The sequence below is a fragment of the Brachyistius frenatus genome, unplaced genomic scaffold (assembly GCF_029030835.1).
Source record: "Brachyistius frenatus isolate BFR_SWC_R1_liver_20210118 unplaced genomic scaffold, ASM2903083v1 Contig_93, whole genome shotgun sequence".
NCBI classification, from domain to species: domain Eukaryota; kingdom Metazoa; phylum Chordata; class Actinopteri; family Embiotocidae; genus Brachyistius; species Brachyistius frenatus.
In genome coordinates, this window is record NW_027210692.1 from 1594811 (window position 1) to 1614888 (window position 20078).

Genomic DNA, 20078 nt, shown 5'->3' on the forward strand with positions numbered 1-20078 from the left:
AGTGGCCTGATGTGAATTGCGAAAATTATGGCTATTGGGATTTTTTTTCAATTCTGAATCTTGCAGCTCTAAATTGTGTTTACATCGTATGCAGTCTCAAGGCGATCCCTTTGAGAGGTAAACAAGAAATTCAGCTCTGCTTGTGTCTTTCTGCGCATGAAGGTCAAAGGTCATTGTCAGGTGCCTTTCCAGAATTTGTAAGGATTCAGTGTTGTGCTTAAAGGGGCGTCTGCTTGTTGTCACAGGTTCACAGGTTTACATCTTTTGCTGCGTTAATAACATTTCCAGCATTCTGTTGAACAATAATATAAAGAGGTTGGGTTGTTTTTTTCCCCCGTGAGATTAAAAAACAAACAAACAAAAACCTGCAACTGTAGCCTCTTGTGTGTAAAAGTCATCTGTTGTGATGTGATTGACACTGTGTGTCTGTCTTCAGCCTGTCCTCTCTGGTCAAGACAATGTGTGTGTGTGTGTGTGTGTGTGTGTGTGTGTGTGTGTGTGTGTGTGTGTGTGTGTGTGTGTGTGTGTGTGTGTGTGTGTGTGTGTGTGTGTGTGTGTGTGTGTGTCCGCGCGCGCACTGTATAGTGTGGGGAGATAATGGAATAGAGTTCTAATCCGGTAATCCCAGCACTGGGCCGAGGCTAAGCCAGGGATTTGTGTGTGTGTGTGTGTGTGTGTGTGTGTGTGTGTGTGTGTGTGTGTGTGTGTGTGTGTGTGTGTGTGTGTGTGTGTGTGTGTGTGTGTGTGTGTGTGTGTGTGTGTGTGTGTTCGGATGGGGGGCATCTTTGGCAACCAGCCCATAGAAGGAGGGTGGATGGGCTCACACCCTCCTTCTAGTTAACCCTGTATATAAATGTAGATGGGCGTGCTGCATGCTTGCTTGCTGTCTGCTCCTAACAGTGATAAAGCGGAGGAGACGGGACCGGTTTAATTTTGGCTCCAGCCCCCTGAGGCTAGTCTCTGAGCACAGGTCCTCTCTACTGCTTTCAAAAGAATGAGCCGGTTAGAGGCATCGGAAACAAAAAAGAAATTTCACCTTACCTCAAAAGAGTTTCTTAGTCTTTTGAGGATTTCTAGATTGCAAGGCAGCATTTCAGAAACATTATCACAGTTCTCTCCACTGGATGCCGAGACACAGCAGAGGTTTTTGGTTACTGTCCAGGAAACGTTTGCACACGTGCGGACACTGAATAGAAAACCCTGGTAGGGGTGTTGATACTGTTGATAGGTTGTTAGTTTTTGTAAGAAAGTTTTTGGTGTTATCAATACTTATAAATATCCAGTTCTTTTCAATATCTGATTCACCAAAGAGGCAGGTTTACTGGGCTTTGCATTTGGAGAATAGATTGAGGCAACTTGTCCCTCATGTAGAGATTCATATCATTATTTTAATGTGTTTTTCATTGATCTCTTTTTACAGGCTTTTAATTAAGGATTAAATGGCTTAATATATCTTAAATGCAGAGTTTCTTAAACACAGAGTCTTAGCATTCAATTGTGATTCGTCTGTAATATTGACACGTGGGAACGGTATGAATTACATCCATTGATAAAAACATGTCAATTAGACAAAGAGTAGTGTTACTTTTGTCTGTTTTAGTTGTGATGTATTACTTGGATGCCTTCTTTTATGCTTTATTAATTCCAACTGGCATGCATGTTATCTCCTGCTTTAATTATACAATGCATTACATTATTCAAACATCATGTTGTACATTAATTAATGTGCTGGTTTGATTAGAAGTAAAAGTGTCAAAGCACTTTGGAAATAGGCTTTGGAAATTCTTACATTTTGATCGGTGAATTGTCATGTCCTATTTTCAGCTGTTTGTTGTGAAATTCGAGAAAGTTTACAGGGTTTCCCCAGGAACTTAGTTAGCGGTAGAAGTCAGTGCTGCCAGCCAGATGCTGGATCCAATCAGTTAGTAGAAGATGGTGTAAATGGTTGACTCACTTCTTAAATATGTTGCAGTGTAAATTAACATTTCTGCTAAAAGTGGCAATCATTTTTTTTCTGGCTTTTATGGAGGCAATTTTTTTATTTGAGATGAGTTTCCTTCACTTTCTGATGTGGGAGCATCACTCTTTGTTGAACTGCTCAGAGGCCACAGGCTCTGTTCACACCAGCCATTGATATACATTCCAGATGAGCCGATCTCAAGTGGACAGAACTAAGTACAGGTGTGAAACCACGCAAGGCGCATTGAGGATATATTGAGATCGGATCCACTCAGGCCACATTTGAAGATGTTCTGGGACTCGTACGGTCACATTCTTTTAGCAGTTGGCTGGATTTCCACTGCAGCGCAGAGCCAGACCTTCTCAACCTCGCTGGAATAATGAATATAAGCCTGAGCCAATGTGATCTGTTCGAGCCTGACGAGGTTCGGGTTGAGATTTACAAACTCTAGTGTTCAGGCCTTCAAAAGTTTAAGAATGGTTTTTAACTTTGTTTGAGCACCAAATTAAAAAAGGCAAACAATCTGGGCCAAATTCACTCTCATCAGATTATTTGCGGTGCGACATGCATTTGCTGCAACCATGCCGGTGTAATAATGTGCAACTATTCACTCAGTAGAGAGCATTTGTCCTATGTAATAGATCAGGTCAGGCAACGTCATTGTAACGTCAAATAAAACCTTTTAAATAGTAGAAATAAGTAAAAGAAGCGCAGTCAGGATGTGGGAGGATTTACTGTACTTCTTTAAGGGCTCTTTAAATTTATGACAACAATTTGGTAGAATAATTGACAGTAATAACTTGGAAAGGTGAAATACATCATAAGTAGGCTAATTGACGACACGTTAAAAATGAGGCACGGATAAGTGAGGATTTATCTTTTTTTTTATTATTATTATTATTCCTGTTGCTTCGACACTCCTCTCCACATAACTGTTTATTTACTTATTCATTTAAGTCATATATAAGTTTTCGTTTGCATATAGAGCGGAGAAGTGTGATCGCAAGTGGTCACTGGAGACGCGTTCTCATACCAGGTGTGAACTGACGTACTTTAAGCTGTCCACTTCTGATCGGATCATCCAAGATGCATCTTGATGCGAGGTGTGAACAGGGTTATGGGTGAATTCGATCTGGGAGGAGAGGTCACGAGTGCTTGGCTATAAACAATCGCATGACAAAAAGCAGTGACGTGCCAGGGCTGGATAAAATGGAAGCAATATAATTTTTTTTTTTTTTTAAAGTCTGTGTGGAAGTACAAATCAGTGCTGCCGACAGTAAATGCTCTGCGTCAATCTGCAGGTATGTTGTTTCCAATTTACTTATTGAGTCCCTCTGGAAGATCTTCCTCCATTTTTCTTTGCACTCTTTCTTTACACATCTACCTACATCTGTTACTTTTCTCACACTCCTTCTCTGCTCTCCTTCTGTCTGTGCAACTTCCGCCTATTTGCATCATGTTTTCTTGCAGCTTGAGGTTTTTCTGCGACACCCCCACATCTGCATCTTTTTTTTCCCCCTCCCTCCCCTTCTTCTCCATCCCCATTGTCCCCACACCTCTTTTTTTCCCCCTCCCATTCTTCTTTTCTATATCTCTCACTCTCTCCTTCACCCAACACACCAGTCCGCCCCCTTCTCGTCTCACTCGGCTTATCGCTCACTCCCTCTCTCCAACTCCCCTCCTCTTTTCGTCTCTCTTTCCATATCTCCTCCTTGACCCCCTCCTCCCTCACCACCACTAGTACCGTGTTCCCGAGAGAAGATTGATTGGCTAATCTAGCTGTTTACCCACAATGCCTAGTAGCGCTGAGGAGGAGAGGGCAGTGTAGACGGCATAAAGACACAACCAAGAGACAGTTGAGGTATTTGAAAATGGAGCTCGGTGTGCAAATGTCAATCTGGATGGAGATTGAGGGGGAATGGAAGATGGGCCTGTAGTTTATTTAAAAAATTTTACACCATGTAAATCTAAAACCACAACACTATAAACCACTTTATGTGAAATTCTGAGGCTGGCTATTTTAAGAAAATTACATTTTATCTTTAGAAAGCCATTCAAACCAGCTCACATCCAGCATTTTAAACAACCTGGGATGTGTTTTAGTCTCATCAGTTTAAGTCGAAGTCCTCTCAACTGCAAACTAGATTCCAAATAACGTCTGTTCTGCAAAACGCGTTCCTCGTTAGCTTCTGGTTTGCCTCTTCTTCTTGCAGCATTATCAGCAACCTGACTATCTTTGGGTTCTATTAATCAGATAAAACAAACAAACTGAAAACTTCTGAATTTTGTATCGGCATTTCTGACATTTTAAAAACAAAATGCAAGATAAAACATTCAACAGCTTAATCTATTGTGAAAGTGAATGCAATTTGAAACTTTTTTTTGGGGACTAAATTTAGAAAATCTGTACCTCATAACTCCTCAAACTTTATAGAAGTTAGAGAAAATGAATGTACATCCCTTCTAACAAGAGAAGTGTGTTTGACAATTGAGTGACCCAAGTTAGGACCTAAATATAAACCAACACGGTAAAACATTAGTTGTGTAGCTGCATTTCTATGTAAAAGACAGAGTCCCTGGAAGAAAAAAAAATATGTGCTCTTTTTCCACCAATAGCTGTCCAATGGAAATAAATGGCACACTGATTTCAAATCAGCTAAGGGGCACTGGATTTTTGTATTCAGAAAATAAACCAGAAACATCCATAATCATGTTTGATAAATTCCTCTCTCCTTGATTTCAGGCTATATCTGGGTCCACAGTTGTTTTCATCCTCATGCTTCTTGTCTTTTGATCCCTCTGCCTTCTCTCTGGAGCGTCGGCTAAGTGGATGTTGTGTCTGCAGCGTGTATTAGTGCTGTCATCCGGTGTGTGTGTGTGTGTGTGTGTGTGTGTGTGTGTGTGTGTGTGTGTGTGTGTGTGTGTGTGTGTGTGTGTGTGTGTGTGTGTGTGTGCGTGCGTGCGTGCAAGTCTGCCTGTCTGGTTCAGTACTGCTACCTTGGCATCAGCTTTTTGGGTAGTGTGTGTTTGTGCCAGTTTTGAGGACCAGCTGCAATTCCAGTGTGTGTGTGTGTGTGTGTGTGTGTGTGTGTGTGTGTGTGTGTGTGTGTGTATTTGTTTGTCAGATGTGACGGTGAGAGTAGCAGCCATATCCTGTTGCTCTAGAGCAAAACACACTGTTTTGACTGGGCTGATAAATTAGCCAGATCACCACAGTCAGCTATTTTTCCTTCACATCCACACCGTCCTCACTCCTTCACCCCCCCACCCCCACTTCCATCTCTTTCCTCTACCTCTCTCTGTGCACTAAGGACAGCAGGTCAAGGAGACAGTGATGAGGTACATATCAGTGTGAACCAGAATGTAGATTAGTACCTCTCCGGGCAGGGACACGCATAAATACAGACACACGCACACTCGCACACACACACACACACACGTGCGCGCATACACGCATATACACACGCACGCGTGCAGATACATACACCGTCTCTTCCTACCGTTCCCCTCTCTCCGTCCAGTGTTTATGTCTCTGTCTTTATCCCTGTGAAAGGTATCAGGCAGAGGTCAATAATGTGTTGAGCACTATTGATCTGTCCAGTAGGTCCTATGGGCGAGGGAAATGGAGAGGGAGGGATCAATGCTATTCTGTATAGGCCATCTACATACTGTACTATAGCAGCCAATCAGATCATTAGTCTTTTGTTCTCTGATGGATTATTCATCAACAATGTGGGTTTGTACTGAGGATGCAAAGCAAGCACGACATGGTGTCCTCTTGGGGATCCAAACTCTGGATTAAGACATCAGAGTTTGAAATGTTTTGCCACAAAGACGCCATGTTGCTAATGTTTATCATAGGAATCAAAGATTGTAGTTTTCTGCCCAAAGTGAGATCTAAACCACAGACGAAAGCAGATAACGCCACTCGGACCGACCCAGACAAAGTAGCGTCAGTAAAATTATCAGCCGAGCTTGCTACCACCAGCCAACTGAAACCTGCTTCTGTGTCCTATCAGGATTTTCATCAATGAATCTGCTTTCTCTCCCTTGCTCAATTACTTGGTCTACAAAATGTTAGAAATCACTGAAAACTGCAGAGCCGTAGATAGCATCTTCAGGTGGCGCTTGGTACATAATATGTTCATAGATTAGAAGACGGGATCAGTGACATTATTATTGTTATTGTTATTATTATTAGGTGACAGGAAGCACAGGAGAGAGAAAGACTTGCAACAAAGGACCATCAAAACAGGGAGGCTGCATTTACATTAAAACCACCAGGATGCCTAATAACGAGTAGATGTGCAGTAGGAAGGTGGAAGCATGAGGACAGACGGTGGGAGAGCACCACAAAGCTCTCTGACCACCAAGGCGCCCAATCAATGTGTTGGTCTGAGGTGTCGTTACAGAATGGGAAACCAGTGGATGCTGTCTTGTCAAAATATCCATAAACCGTGCATGTACTCATCAGAGGAGCCCACAGTCAGACATTTTCATTCTAATTTGCTAGAATTACATATATTTTGTATTTATATAGTATATTAGTATTATTGTTGTGGATTTCTTGACTGTAAACTCCAATCTCTGCCTGTACAGGTTGAACTAATGAATTCACTGAACTGTCTTGCTGCAATTTTTGTGTGGGCAAAGAAAATCATAATTCATGGATGGTTAGGCGGTTGAATTTGAGTAATTGATTATTTTTTATACCTGTTTATTGTGTAGTTTTTCTTCATAAACTGAGTCAGTCATTAGATCTTTAAATGTGATTCAAAGAGGCTGGCGGTTATATGATGCTGTAAAATATGCTAAAGTTAGCAGTTCTCTATCCAAACTTACGGCAGCCACAATGATGACTTACAGTTCAGGTCTGTGGTCCAGATACTGTTTTTATTGATAGCCAGGTAACATTAAAAACGTACCTCATATTTTTTCTGTGCAGACGTGGCTCCAGGACGCTTTGGCACAGTGTTTGTGCTGCGCTGCCGAGGAAGGCCATTAAAATATAGTTTACAGTTTAAACAGTGTAAATATTCCCAGGCATTTGAAAATGTGTCCCGTGGGTTTTGTTGAACTTTCAGCCAGCTTCAATGAAAGAAACATATTCTTCTCCTTTCTGCTGCATGTCAGGCACTAAAGCGCTTTCAATTTGTGCTGCCACCCAGTGCTTCTTTTACGCACTCCCTTATTTACAGACTTTTCCATACATCATGCCTGAAACTGAACTAAAACATCCACTAATTAGTGCAGCATGTGTGTCTGCCGTGGAGTCTTCTGTCTTCTCGGACTTGTGTCTTTACATACCTGCATGTTCTTTCTGCATTAGCAGTCATTGTTTACCTGCACAAAGAAGAAAGAAAAAAAAAATCCCGTAGATTTACTTTTTTCAATCACGTTACTCTTATTTTGCAAGATTTTCCGACACTTCTGAGGCAGGAGTTGAAATGGAAAGGTAGATATAGACAGTGCTGTGTGTGCCACTACAAAAAAAAATAAAAAAATAAAAAGCACTGTTGGATCTTTTTGTATTTCCCCAGGCAAGTTGGTTTTAATAAAGTCCAACTGCATACTAAATCTACCTTCCTCTTTGCTGGTGGCAACTGCTCAGTCTGCATGCCTTCAGCTTGCGTTCATTTTCTATCAGCAAATTGAAGAACATGGGAGCAGATAAATTATCCATTAATAGTCCATAACAATAATGTAACGGAGTGATTAATTGTAAACAGAAAAATCTCTCTGTTAAATTTGTTTCTCTTCTGTCTCACTCTTGTATCTTCTAACTCACTCTCTGGATCTCACTCTCTCTTACATCTTGTTCTCTCTCTCTCTCTCTCTCTCTCTCTCTCTCTCTCTCTCTCTCTCTCTCTCTCTGCGTTCCTGGAGCGGGGGATGCCAGGGGGACAGAGTGCAGATAGGACCTGTCTCCATAGCAACAGCTTCTGCAAGCTGCTGACACCCTACTGGGGGGACTGAGGGGAGGAGAGGTTGTGTTGGGGAGGAATAGTACAAGGGTTGGGGCACAGGGAAGGTGTGTGTGTGTGTGTGTGTGTGTGTGTGTGTGTGTGTGTGTGTGTGTGTGTGTGTGTGTGTGTGTGTGTGTGTGTGTGTGTGTGTTTTTCTGTGTGTGTGTCTGTCTGCGTGCGCGTGATTGTGCGTGTGCCAGTGCCAAGAAAATGAACGTGGAGGGTCACGGATAGAAGAGAAGATGGAGAGAAAAGTGTGCAGAAGAAGGGAGGGAGGATGGAGAAGGAGAAAAAGAGGCAGCCGACCCTGCTTCTTCCCCAGGGACTCGGTGGCCTGCTCATGTTCACTAGCAGAATTAGCATAAAGATGGGGGGAGGTGTGTGATTCCCCCCCCACCCCAGTTTTTATGTATGTTGGTTTCAGATAGGAGACGAAGGGCAGCGAGGGTATTTGTATACACGCGTGTAATTGGTCGTTGTTGTCCAAGCATACAGTATGTGTCACATGGATGCAGTGTGTTCGTTAGGTGTGCGTGCTGGTGGATAGGTGGATGTGCAAGAGTGTGTGTGTGTGTGTGTGTGTGTGTGTGTGTGTGTGTGTGTGTGTGTGTGTGTGTGTGTGTGTGTGTGTGTGTGTGTGTTTGTGAGAGCGACTCCCTCCTCTGGGTCTTAAACCCCCTCCCTGTTCTGTCCTGTAGCCTGCGGTTCTCCCCTGTCTGCCGTTCTGTACTGAAGGGCTGCACTTTATGAGTCTGTGATGCAACTCTTTGTGTGTCTGCGTGTGCGAGACAGCGCGTCCATGCGGTTGCGTGCATGCGTGTGTTTGTTCCGGCTTGCTTATGTAAGCACTCTGAACATGCGTCTCCTTCTATGTGTGTTGACAAGAATACAGTTATATCATATTTAACTCCCGGGCTGAATCATTCGCCCCCCCTTTTCTATCCTAGATTCTAGTTTTGTTCTTCCATACTGTTTGACTGACATACAGAAGGCTGGAGACGGTGCTGGTGTTGCACGTGGTAGTAGGATTAACATTAATTAAGCAGCTGCTCTCATCAGGTTCAACTTTTACAGATGTTTGTTGCTTTAAAACAATTCTGCCTTTGATCTCCTTAATTATAAAATTAGCAGATACTTAATGAAAACCTATTAATTGATGTCGTACTGTTCGACATTATGAACTCAGAGCTAAATATATTGGGGTTTTTTTTGTGTGAATGATCTGTAATGGTAAATAATTAGTCATTTTTAATTGATAATATAAAACATTTTGATGTCTTTAATTACACAGTAATAGGTTAGACATTACTTTGCAAAACAAAAGAAGCATCAGCTCTATGCTAGCCAAATTTGAAATATCTTTGCTGTCCCTCTTTCTTAAAGCAGCATTTAATGGGTACGAAACAGTACAAACTCTACTTATTTGCAGATGGCTTGTTGCTATATTTAAACATTTAATACTTATTAGACAACTTAATTCTAATAGATGAGTTTCTTGAGCAGTTTAACTGATTATTTTCTAAATAACTCGATGTAAATCATATTTCGATGTTGAATGGTAGCCTGCATTTACTAATCAGATTTGTTTTTTTTTCTGATATAGCCAGTGCTACGCAACGCATTATATATCCCTGTTTATGTTTATGTACACCAAGTAAGAAAAATATTTTCAACAATTTAGATTTTTGGATGTGTTTTGCCATGATTGCTGAGCTGTAACAAACAAACACAACATTTTGATCACCCCCTGGTGGCTGATTGTAGTATAGGTCATAAGCCCCGCCCCCTCATAAGTGGGACATGCCAAACCAAAAACTCTGTACCAAAAACTCTGTCCCAAAAAAGTACACCTCAAATACATTTTTCCTCAAGATAGTTTCTGTAATTTTAGGTAGTTCTTATCACATTGATGTTTGTTGAAGTGTTAATTTTTCTGACAAGTTTGGTCTCGGGTTTGGTAAGAGCTGGAACTCGATACACTGGTGTTACCCCTCGATCACTACTGCGCAGACTTCGGTTAAACATTATGTCACCCTCACAGAGTGGCTGCGCCAGTGTTTGGGATATTTTGGCTTTACTTTTGTACGGTGGGTAGAAGTGGAGGCACGTCGTCCACCTTTTCATACAGTCTATGCTACCAAACTGGAAACTCCCAATGTATGTAGTGTTCCTGAGTCATCAACCATACATTACCATATTATCAAGGTCCATGGAAGGTGTCTTGTCAATATTAATCCGATATTTTTACAAGTAACCAATCCCAGAGTTTGGTGGAAACATAACATCTCAGAGGTTAAACTTCCGTTGTTCATTATATAACCAATAAAATGGAAAAAATAACAGTTTTTTTGTAGGAGATGGGCAATAATGAAAAAATGCAAACTGAATATAATCCTATCAGTCATCATATCAATGTACAATGTTGGTCAGGACATTACATTTCATTTCGCTGACGCTTTTATCCAAAGGGACTTACAACACACTGATGGTACACCATCGGGAGCAATTTTTTTTTTTTTTTTTAAGTGTTCAGTGTCTTGCTCAAGGACACTTAGGCGTGTGGACAGGAGGAGCTGGGATCGAACGACCAACCTTCCGATTAGTGTGCAACCCACTCCACCAACTGAGCTGCAGCCTCCCTAATACACCCCTAATACTCCTCAATACACAGTAATTTATATCATAGCATAGATCACAGGACCGATGCAGTCTGCTCCCTTCACACTGAAACTTTTCTTCTGCCGAGTATGTGAGTAACATTCTGGTGGTATTTTCCCTGAACACTTGTTCACCTCTTTCGTTGTCTACAGAAAGAGAGGAGGTGGCTAACACATCTCTGTAGCATAGAGAGAGGAGAAGAGAGTGGAGTTAACAGTTTAAAGGTTGCAATAGAAGATACTTCCTTTGAATTAACAATTTAAACTTTAAATGGAGTGGGGTGAGAGGGGGTTAGTTTGCAATGATTGCCGGTGCAGACACTGCCCCCTGTAGTAATCTGGTGGTCAGTGCATTATACATGAATATGACTGTAGAGCAGTACGACACGCACACACTGGCATTCGCACATAAAACACCATATTTTAACTGTTTTATCTGTGTGTTTCAGAGCGCTGCGGCAGCGCCCAGCCCAGTGATGGGCAACATGCCCCCCAACGACGCCATGCCAGGCGGTCCCATGCCCCCGGGCTTCTTCCAGGTATGACCCACCCTCTCTGTCCTTCACCTCCAAACCCACTTCTCTTTATGTCTTACCTTGCCTCTGTCTCTCATCCGTCCATGTCCGACTCCCAAAAAACAAATAATCCAAAGTTTTGAATATTCTTTCAATTCGATTTCCAGCAGTAATAGATGGTGGAGAATTCATCCTCCTACAGATAAACACTTAGTTCTTCGGTTTTAAGATGAAAATCACTAGAATTAGAGTAATTATTCAGATTCTTCTTTATACTTTTTCATTCATGTTTATTGTTATTACTGTAATTATGATCTTTTTCGAACCACACTTTACTGATATTCTGTGGAAACGACCAAAGAAAACCAGCTTTGTTTCCTCAGTGACTTTGCATGTTTTAAATAATCCTGTGTTTTAAATGATTTATTTAATTTGAGAAGAGAGAATTTTTCTAGAACTGAAGGTTTTCTGAATTTTGAGATATGTGGCTCTCACTGGACCACAGTGCTATTATATGATTGCTATGATCTGATAAAATAGTTTATTGTTCAACTGATCACACATTTTTTTATCATATTAATGAAAAGCAACCCATAATATTTGCTAATATATTGTTATAAGACAATCCAGTATCAGTTGGGTCTCTACTAATTAAGTCTTTAACTGTAAAATCAATAATGGAGTTTGATCAGATGATTCCACAGTTACAGTTTGGGTCTCCGACCCTGCCACTTCTCTTCCCTTTTTTCCCCCACATTTTCCCAAACGCTGTTTATACCACTCTTGATATTTACACCCACCAGCGCTTCTGAAGCTCACACTGTTCATTCATCTGTGGCTCTGCTCTCGCCGAGCTGCTGTTCAACCCATTTGTGATTCAGCCGTCCCGTATTCATCCTCTCTCCACTCCTCCATCACCATCTCCGTCTGTCTCTGACCTGTCCCGGCTCTGTGAAGGGAAAGGTTTTAGTGTGGGAGATGGCTGTCTGAAGAGAATGAAGAGAATGAGACACACAAACGCACACAAATACACATACAAGCATGTGTGTACACGTACACAAACAAACAAACACACACACACACACACACACACACACACACACACACACACACACACACACACACACACACACACACACACACACACACACACACACACACACACACACACACACACACACACACATCTGCTCCGTGAGGCAGTGGTGTGATGGACAGCACTGGCATTTGGCAGGCGGCACGATAAGGTAGTGGAGAAGAGTAGCGGCAAAAAAAGCGAGTGACACTATAAGAGAGAGGGAGGAAGAGGGGTGAGTGGAGGAAGAGGAGGAGGAAGAAGAAGAGAGGGAAATGAGAAAGATCAGTACCACCAGGATTGTGGCCCAGTGTTTGTGTCTGCGGCTACCTACCACCCCATTGTTTGCTGGCTGAGAGCGAGGACGGTAGTGGTGGTGTGGGGGGGACTAGTGAGAATACGACTATGAATAAGCAAGGGGATGGGGGGTGGGAGGGGGGAGTGACGAGAGACACATGGAAATGCTATTTTTAACATTGGTGGGGGAGTGAGATTGGGCGATGGTTTGTGTGTGTGTTTGTGTGCATGTTGTGTTCAAGGGACCTTATTGTAACACAAAGCTTTGGTTGTTTGCTGCAAATATGGCTCGTGCTCATCTTTAAGGCAGTGTTGTTTGAATTATTTTTGCTCGCAATGCTGTTGTGAATGTCAGACCTGACACCTAAACAATACCTCTTCTGTTGCTCCACTCTGAAAAATGTATGTTTTTTTGTGTTTTTTTTGTTTTTGTTTTTACAAACTCTTTATCATTTAACAGAGGCCACATGCGCAAATGTTAGGTGCCATTGAAACACAAGCGTCTTGTCTGATCAAAGAATGAAAAAACAAGATCAGAGCTGCCACTGCAAAGATTTGTTTTGTTACCAATAAATCTGTTTTCTATTTTTTGTTTGTTTTGTTTGTATTCAAATGAGTGGCTTTGTCTTTAAAATGTCAGAAAATAATGACAAATCGTCATGACAGTTATGCAGAGGACATATCCTGTTTTGTCTGACCAGCAGCTCAAAATCAAAAGATATTACAATTTCTAATCATACCTCAGAAGAGGCAGCAAGTCCTCACAGTTAAGGCGTTGGAATCAACAAAGGTTTGGCCCAAAAAAAAGCTGAATTTTTTGATACTCAAAATAGTTGTTGATTTAATATTTTCTTGGTGAGTTTTCTTTTGTGATACTGACCTTATTATGTTAGTCAAGTAGCATTGAAAACTGTTTCTTCCTCAATTCTGTCATCATAGAGTGTCATTAATTTAACTGACTCAACTTTTAGCAGGACAGAAAGTCTGCACACTTTACATGTGGTTAAAAGAGAGAACTGACATCAGTCCGATTAGAATTCAATTCAATTTTATTTGTAAAATCACCATGTGACATGATCCTAAAACACTTTACAGTCATAAATGAACACGCAGCAAGGAAGCATGAGAGAAGCCTTATTAAAAATGACAATATTAAAAAAAAAGTAACAACCCAAGCCTACAGCAGTGTGACTATAGGCCGATAGCTATTGCTAAAGGTTTCATCCATTTTTGGCATATAATCGGCACATACACTCTGTTGACATAAGAAAATATTAGGTGAATCCCTATTACAAACCAGATAGATATTTGATGTGGGCTTTTGATACTTGACAGTTAACTTGTCAATACTTTCAATACGTTTGATTGCTGTTTAATCTGTCGTTTAGTTTGTCTATCAATTATTAGATCTACATAATATCAGAAAATTGGTTGTCCGACCAGCCTAAACTCTGGTGGAACGAGTGACTCTGGACAACAAGAGTAATCGTTGCGATCACTTTTTCAGCAGCTCATTCATATTCTCTTGGTCAGCTAATTGGTTAATTGACTAATCTTACCACACACATTACCACATTACCAGAAAAGTATTGAGATTCAATAGCCATCCCTACTCACACATTAAGTGTTTATATTTAGTATTATTGCTGAATATTAAAGATGTGGCTGCTCAGATTCTACCTGGCTGCCACAACAATGGTGTTAATTATTAAGGCCTTTTCCGACAAATGTCAATATAGTTTATGCTGTCAGAACCACACGCATGCTTTCACTGGCTAACTGTAAGTACATATGCTCCCAGACTCACTAATCAATGTGTGTAGTCTTTGTGTGTGTCCGGATGCCTAAGAGGGATGCATGGAAAATTCCATTGTCCATTTGTAAATCAGCCAGCTTTTGTTTTCTTCGGACAACTGGAAAAGGAAATATGTAAAGCAATGAAGGCAGCGGCCGGTGATAGAGCAGAAAAGAGACTGTTGCATAATAACTTATTTATTAGAGGTCGTTAACCTCTTGTCCTGGGGTGAAAAGTCGGCAATAAGGCAGCAGTGTGTCAGAGAAGCGGAGAGTTTGCTCACAGGAACATGGTTTTATGTTGAAGTCGGCTTACAATGAGCAGGAAAAACTTCCAACCTTTACTTGTTTTTGTCATCTCTCTGGTTTGAAGTTGCCTCTAGTGTCTGTCCTGCTGCGGCCACTTCTGTTGCAGCGAGCCTTTGGTAACACTGCCCCCATGTGGTTCAGAGGAAAACATCTAATCCACTGACTAAAGTGTCAGGATCACCTCTCCTGGTGTAGCCACACATGATGAAGGCTGTCCAGCAAGATAGCAATGATTTCTAGCAGCTCGGTTGGACTCAAGGACTTTTAATTGTGTTTTTTGTTCAGGAGTCCCTTACTTAACCACAGATTTGAGAGGATTTGCCCAAAATGTCCAGCGTTTTTCCACTTTCCTGCTTCTCTTCTTCCTCCTCGAACTAAAGACTCGTCACTGCCCCCCCCCCCCCATCGTCTTCCTCGTTCTTATAATTTTAATTGGGTAATTCCTCCAGGTGTAAACCCCCATTTTGCCCCCCCTCCCCTCTGATATCGCTCTTCTTTCTTAAAGGGACCACCCGGCTCTCAGCAGTCCCCTCACGCACAGCCCCCCCCACACAACCCCAGCAACCCCATGATGGGACCCCATGGCCAGGTAAGATACAAACACTTTCTCTCAAACACCCCTCTCCTCTTCCATTCCCTTCTAAATCCCCCCCTCCCCACGTCTCCCCCTACACACACACACACACACACACACACACACACACACACACACACACACACACACACACACACACACACACACACACACACACACACACACACACACACACACACACACACACACCCGACCCCTCACCCACACACAAGCTTGTTCTTTCCATTCACCACTTGCAACACCATCTTCTTCTTCTTCCTCTCCTGCCCTTGAGCCCTGCGAGCTCTAGTTTTGTTCTGGCTAACTCCCCGTAGATGTCGGCCCCTCCAGTTGCCAGCTCCTTTTTTAAAAAAAAATTTTTTTATGAAAGCCGAGCATCCAGAGGCAGCAGGGCCCGCTCCTCTTCAAGGCCCAGAATCATCTGTCCCTGTGCGGGATGAATAATTCACTCCTTGCCCCTCCCCCGGAGCAGCTTGTGGGGGGTTGCACACTTATCTTCTCCTCCACTCTTAACACACACACACACACACACTTCACTCTCTGTCTCTCTCTCTCTTCCCCCCCCCCCTGCTTACTTGTTCGAGAACCTTATAAATAAAACGGGATAGGTACTATAAACACGTCACGTATACGTACAGAGCACATGGGTACGTCCATGTAGTGACACTTTCCACACATTTATGACAGTCAGAGGTTTGGGTTGCTGAAATTGCCGACGAGGCGTGTTCACATCTATCCAGCCCGTAAAACTTTCGTCCTCAGTCCGTTGTGTGTTTCAGCACTTATCCAGAACGGTAGCTACAGATGCCACTGTGGAGGTAAAGCTAACCCTCGCCCATTAACTGCGGCAGCTCAGCTCTTCATTCTTGTGGTTTCTGGTTTCCGTCTTGTGTGCGAGAGAGTGTGGACATGCTTCCGGTACGGTTTTGAACGGTGTTGTTGGCCTGAGGTGTTTCTAACTACGCCAGGCCGACCACAGGCCGAATCAGCTTACACCACAGCGAGAGCAGGCAGGCCGTGCAGGGAGCTGTGTGAGCACTGCCTTTACACACAGAAGAACGTGCGCGTGCGCGCGCGCACACACACACACACACACACGCACAAATCCATGCTTTGAGTGCATATTGTTGGTATACTGTGAAAAATCATAATGCACAGACTCTTGTGCTTGTGTATTTTTTGGGGTTTCGAGCTGATATGTTGCTGAATTTGCAGTTTTTCAGCGCCATCCTCCATTCTCCAACCCCACTGTGTCCATCTGTGTGTCCTCAGCGCTGGCCGTGTTTGGGTGCTTTTGGACTCATCAATAATGGAAATGTCGTTTTCTCTGCGTCCCTCTTTCCCCCATTTTTCCCGCCACCCTCGATTCCTCCTTCTCTTCCTCCTTCCCCCATTTCTCTCTCTGCAGCCTTTCATGTCACCGCGGTATCCAGGTGGACCGCGCCCCGCACTCCGAATGCCAAACCAGGTACCGATATTGATTTTTCAGTGTTTATTCAGTTTTATGTTAATTTTGACAACTCTTGAGAGTCCATGTTGCCATGGTACGCCAGTATTTTGATCACTCTCCATGTTTGTTTTCTTGTCAGCCTCCTGGAGGAATACCAGGATCTCAGCCTCTCCTGCCAAACAGTTTGGACCCAACAAGACCGCAAGGTAAGGTTGGAGTGACGGTCATAGTCAGAGGCCCGAGTCGGGTGACTTGGTATAAAATATGCTCATTTTGCTCATTCATTCTGTAACTATTATTTTCGCGATTGCTGAATCTTTCAGTAGAGTTTCAGCTAAACAATGATTTTGTCAGTCTGTAAGTTTGACATAAAAAAACAAAACACCGAAGGAATATATTCTGTAGTGATAAGAGGTTTTAAAAAAGTAACACACCCTCATATTGGGGAATCCAGAACCTAAAAATATTAACCATTTATTGACCTTTTTTTTGGTAAATAAATTAATGAGTAATGCAAAAAACTAAACTCTACCAACAAAGTTTTGTTGCTGTGATTATTTCCTTTCCCTGGTGTCCACTGGATACGTGCGTGGCTCACGAGGGGTCTTTGGTGAGTTTAGCAGCAGATTACAGCTTCAGGGGCCAGAAGGTTACAACTAATGGGATTAGGATGAAGCATTGTCTGTGGCCCGTCTTAATTCCTGACTTTAAGAGACGAGACGGGGATTTACACGGGTATGAGTGTGAGGTGCGTCGCAGTCCGTGTGTGACTCCCGGGGTCTGTTCTTGCAGGACATCCTAACATGGGTGGACCAATGAGAATGAACCCTCCTCGAGGAATGGCCATGGGCCCACAGGTACGATGAAATTAACAAAACACACACACACACACACACACACACACACACACACACACACACACACACACACACACATCTTGTAGATATATTAGAATAAAGATAGATTTTTTTTTTTTTTGTTCCAGTTCAATGATGTGCGTGTCATGCTTGCGACTTCTTCTTTTGCAGTCACAAAAATCCAGACAAACCGTTCTCTTTTTGAGAATCAGTAACTTTCGCTTGGCATATTCTGACAGCGGGTCTTTAATGTATTGTTTTTCAGAATTATGGCGGCATGAGGCCTCCTCCCAACTCAATGGGCGGTCCCATGCCAGGAATGAACATGTAAGTCCCGTGAATTGCTTCATCCGTAGCATTAGCGTCCCGGCATTAGCTTACAGGTAGCTTCAGCAGCCGGCATCGACACTTCTCCTCCTCAGTCAAAAATGTTGTTCCGTCGTCTCCACTGCTTTGCTTCTTATCTCAAGTTCCAGCTGCTGAAGTTGTTTTTGTTTATTTAGATTTTTGTTTGTTTGACAAACTACAGAACCATCCATTATTAAGCGTTTAGAGGTATTAAGAAATAGGTTTGAATGTAAAATCTATCCCCCCCCCGGCTTCCACCTTTGCAAGGACTTTATCATTGTCTCAAAGCAGCTTTATCTCTTATCTTTTGCTGTATCTTCTTGAAGTTATTTATGTGCCATCTCCACACTGTTGTCACCTTCCCATATTTTCCTGTTTCCCTTCATTGGTGTGTCACTCTCACGCTCTATCTCTTTGTCTTTCCCTCAGGGGTCCCGGAGGAAGAGGGCCTTGGCCAGGACCTAACGCTAACTCTGTGAGTCAGAAGCCCTTTTTATGTGCACACTGAACACATACACTGTAGGTGGTGGGCAAAGTAAAAGAAACACTCGATCTGTGTCATGCCAGCTTTATGTTTTATAATTTAAGTGTATTATAATAATAACAACTTCATTCCTATGGTACTCAATAGCTTTACAAAGATCTTCACAGCAGTTAGGACGTCCAGTTTTGGTTAAAAGAGAGATGTCAGAGAGATGTTGTAATTCGTTGTTTTCCAGCAGTCAGTTTTGGCGAATGGTTCTTGCGACTAGGTCCGTTTCTATTATAGATGTTTCGAAGGTCTTTTGCTCGACAGTGAATTAAAACCGTTCTATGCACTTTAAACTACAACTCCCTGGCTCAGGCTCAACAGAAACTTGACATTTATAAGCTTCGCAAATGGCCTGCTGCATTGGGTTTTATTAGACTGCATGCCTTTGATTGAATTCCACCTTGTATAGCTGAACATTTGTTTCCTCGTCGCCCCTGCAGATAGCCTACTCCTCCTCATCTCCAGGAAACTACGTGGTGAGTTCAGATCTATCGGATGCAAGGCTACCTTCCCAGATGCGGTTATAGTTTTTATATGCTCAGTTTATGTTCTGATGAGTTCCGTTTTAAATCTTTGTCATCGATTGTTCGGCAGGGTCCTCCGGGCGGAGGAGGTCCACCTGGAACTCCCATCATGCCCAGCCCAGGTGGTGCGTCACCTGACTATGTCCCCAGCACTAACACTTGTGTCTCTGATATAGATGTCTGTCCCATTTTTCCTCACTAAACAAGCATGAATGTGTCCCCTCACCAACCAAGTGTTCTCATTGTTCACCTTTTATTGTCGTATTTAATTCACTGCTTGATAATATCTTTATGATTGAGTTTTACATCATCTCTCTGACATCGTGTTATTAAAGTTTTTGTTTTGTCCTGTCTTTAGACTCAACTAACTCCAGTGAAAACATCTATACAATGATGAATCCTATCGGACCAGGAGGCAACAGACCCAATGTGAGTATCAGAACGATTTGACTTCACTTCGTTATTCAACCAGAAGCTCTGTGTTGTTTTATAAAAAGTTTTCCTTTCCAGGCTTTTTCCAGTTTCGGACGCTGCAGATTGATTCTAGGTTAAAATAATGGATGTGGTTGTAATGATTAAAATTACACAGTCTTGCCCACAAAATATAACCCAGCTCAAATAGGGCTTATAACCACATCACTGGGCAACCAGTGCAACTCGGCATTAGAGGAGCATAATGCTGCCACACTGAACTCAATAGGAATTGACTGGAAATGAAGCACGGAGAAGAAATGAAATAATTTCAGCCTTACCCCGAGCTGAAAAGATGAGTTATATCAAAGAGGTCGAGATGAATGTTACCATTGCTCATAAAACTTGTTCCACATCTTTTCACCAGTTCCCTATGGGACCTGGTCCTGACGGGCCGATGGGAGCTATGGGAGCCATGGAACCACACCACATGAATGGATCACTAGGTGCGTTCAAACACAGTGCGGCTCTGCAAATCATTGATGGCTGATATGAGTACTAATAAACAAGGCATTATTTTGGATAAAGCTCACCTTTCCTTTTACTTCCTCAGGGTCTGGAGATATGGATGGGTTGCCAAAGGTGAGGAAATTTCAGATTTTCTATAAACCTCTCGTTTGCTCAGTGTTTTTTGGAAACGAAAACATTTTATTTATAACCGTCTGCACTTCAGTGATGCTGTGACTAAGAAGGATAGGTTTAATAGTTTGTTTATTTTCCTGTCTCTC

At 42.4% G+C, this 20078-nt stretch overlaps 1 protein-coding gene across 3 annotated transcripts in view; it reads left to right on the forward strand.

The window, feature by feature from the left end:
* LOC138627995 (single-stranded DNA-binding protein 3) overlaps nucleotides 1-20078 on the forward strand; it is a 36301-nt gene that overhangs the window by 13948 nt on the left and 2275 nt on the right. Inside the window, exons 5-16 of one of the 3 annotated variants that reach the window (XM_069710702.1) lie at nucleotides 11033-11122; nucleotides 15079-15162; nucleotides 16577-16636; nucleotides 16758-16824; nucleotides 17411-17475; nucleotides 17741-17802; nucleotides 18253-18298; nucleotides 18796-18831; nucleotides 18950-19004; nucleotides 19238-19308; nucleotides 19718-19796; nucleotides 19904-19932. In XM_069710702.1, coding sequence (XP_069566803.1) covers nucleotides 11033-11122; nucleotides 15079-15162; nucleotides 16577-16636; nucleotides 16758-16824; nucleotides 17411-17475; nucleotides 17741-17802; nucleotides 18253-18298; nucleotides 18796-18831; nucleotides 18950-19004; nucleotides 19238-19308; nucleotides 19718-19796; nucleotides 19904-19932 — 744 coding nt within the window. The remainder of the gene's footprint in view (nucleotides 1-11032; nucleotides 11123-15078; nucleotides 15163-16576; nucleotides 16637-16757; nucleotides 16825-17410; nucleotides 17476-17740; nucleotides 17803-18252; nucleotides 18299-18795; nucleotides 18832-18949; nucleotides 19005-19237; nucleotides 19309-19717; nucleotides 19797-19903; nucleotides 19933-20078) is intronic. The other 2 variants (XM_069710704.1, XM_069710705.1) reach the window with 2 other exon arrangements.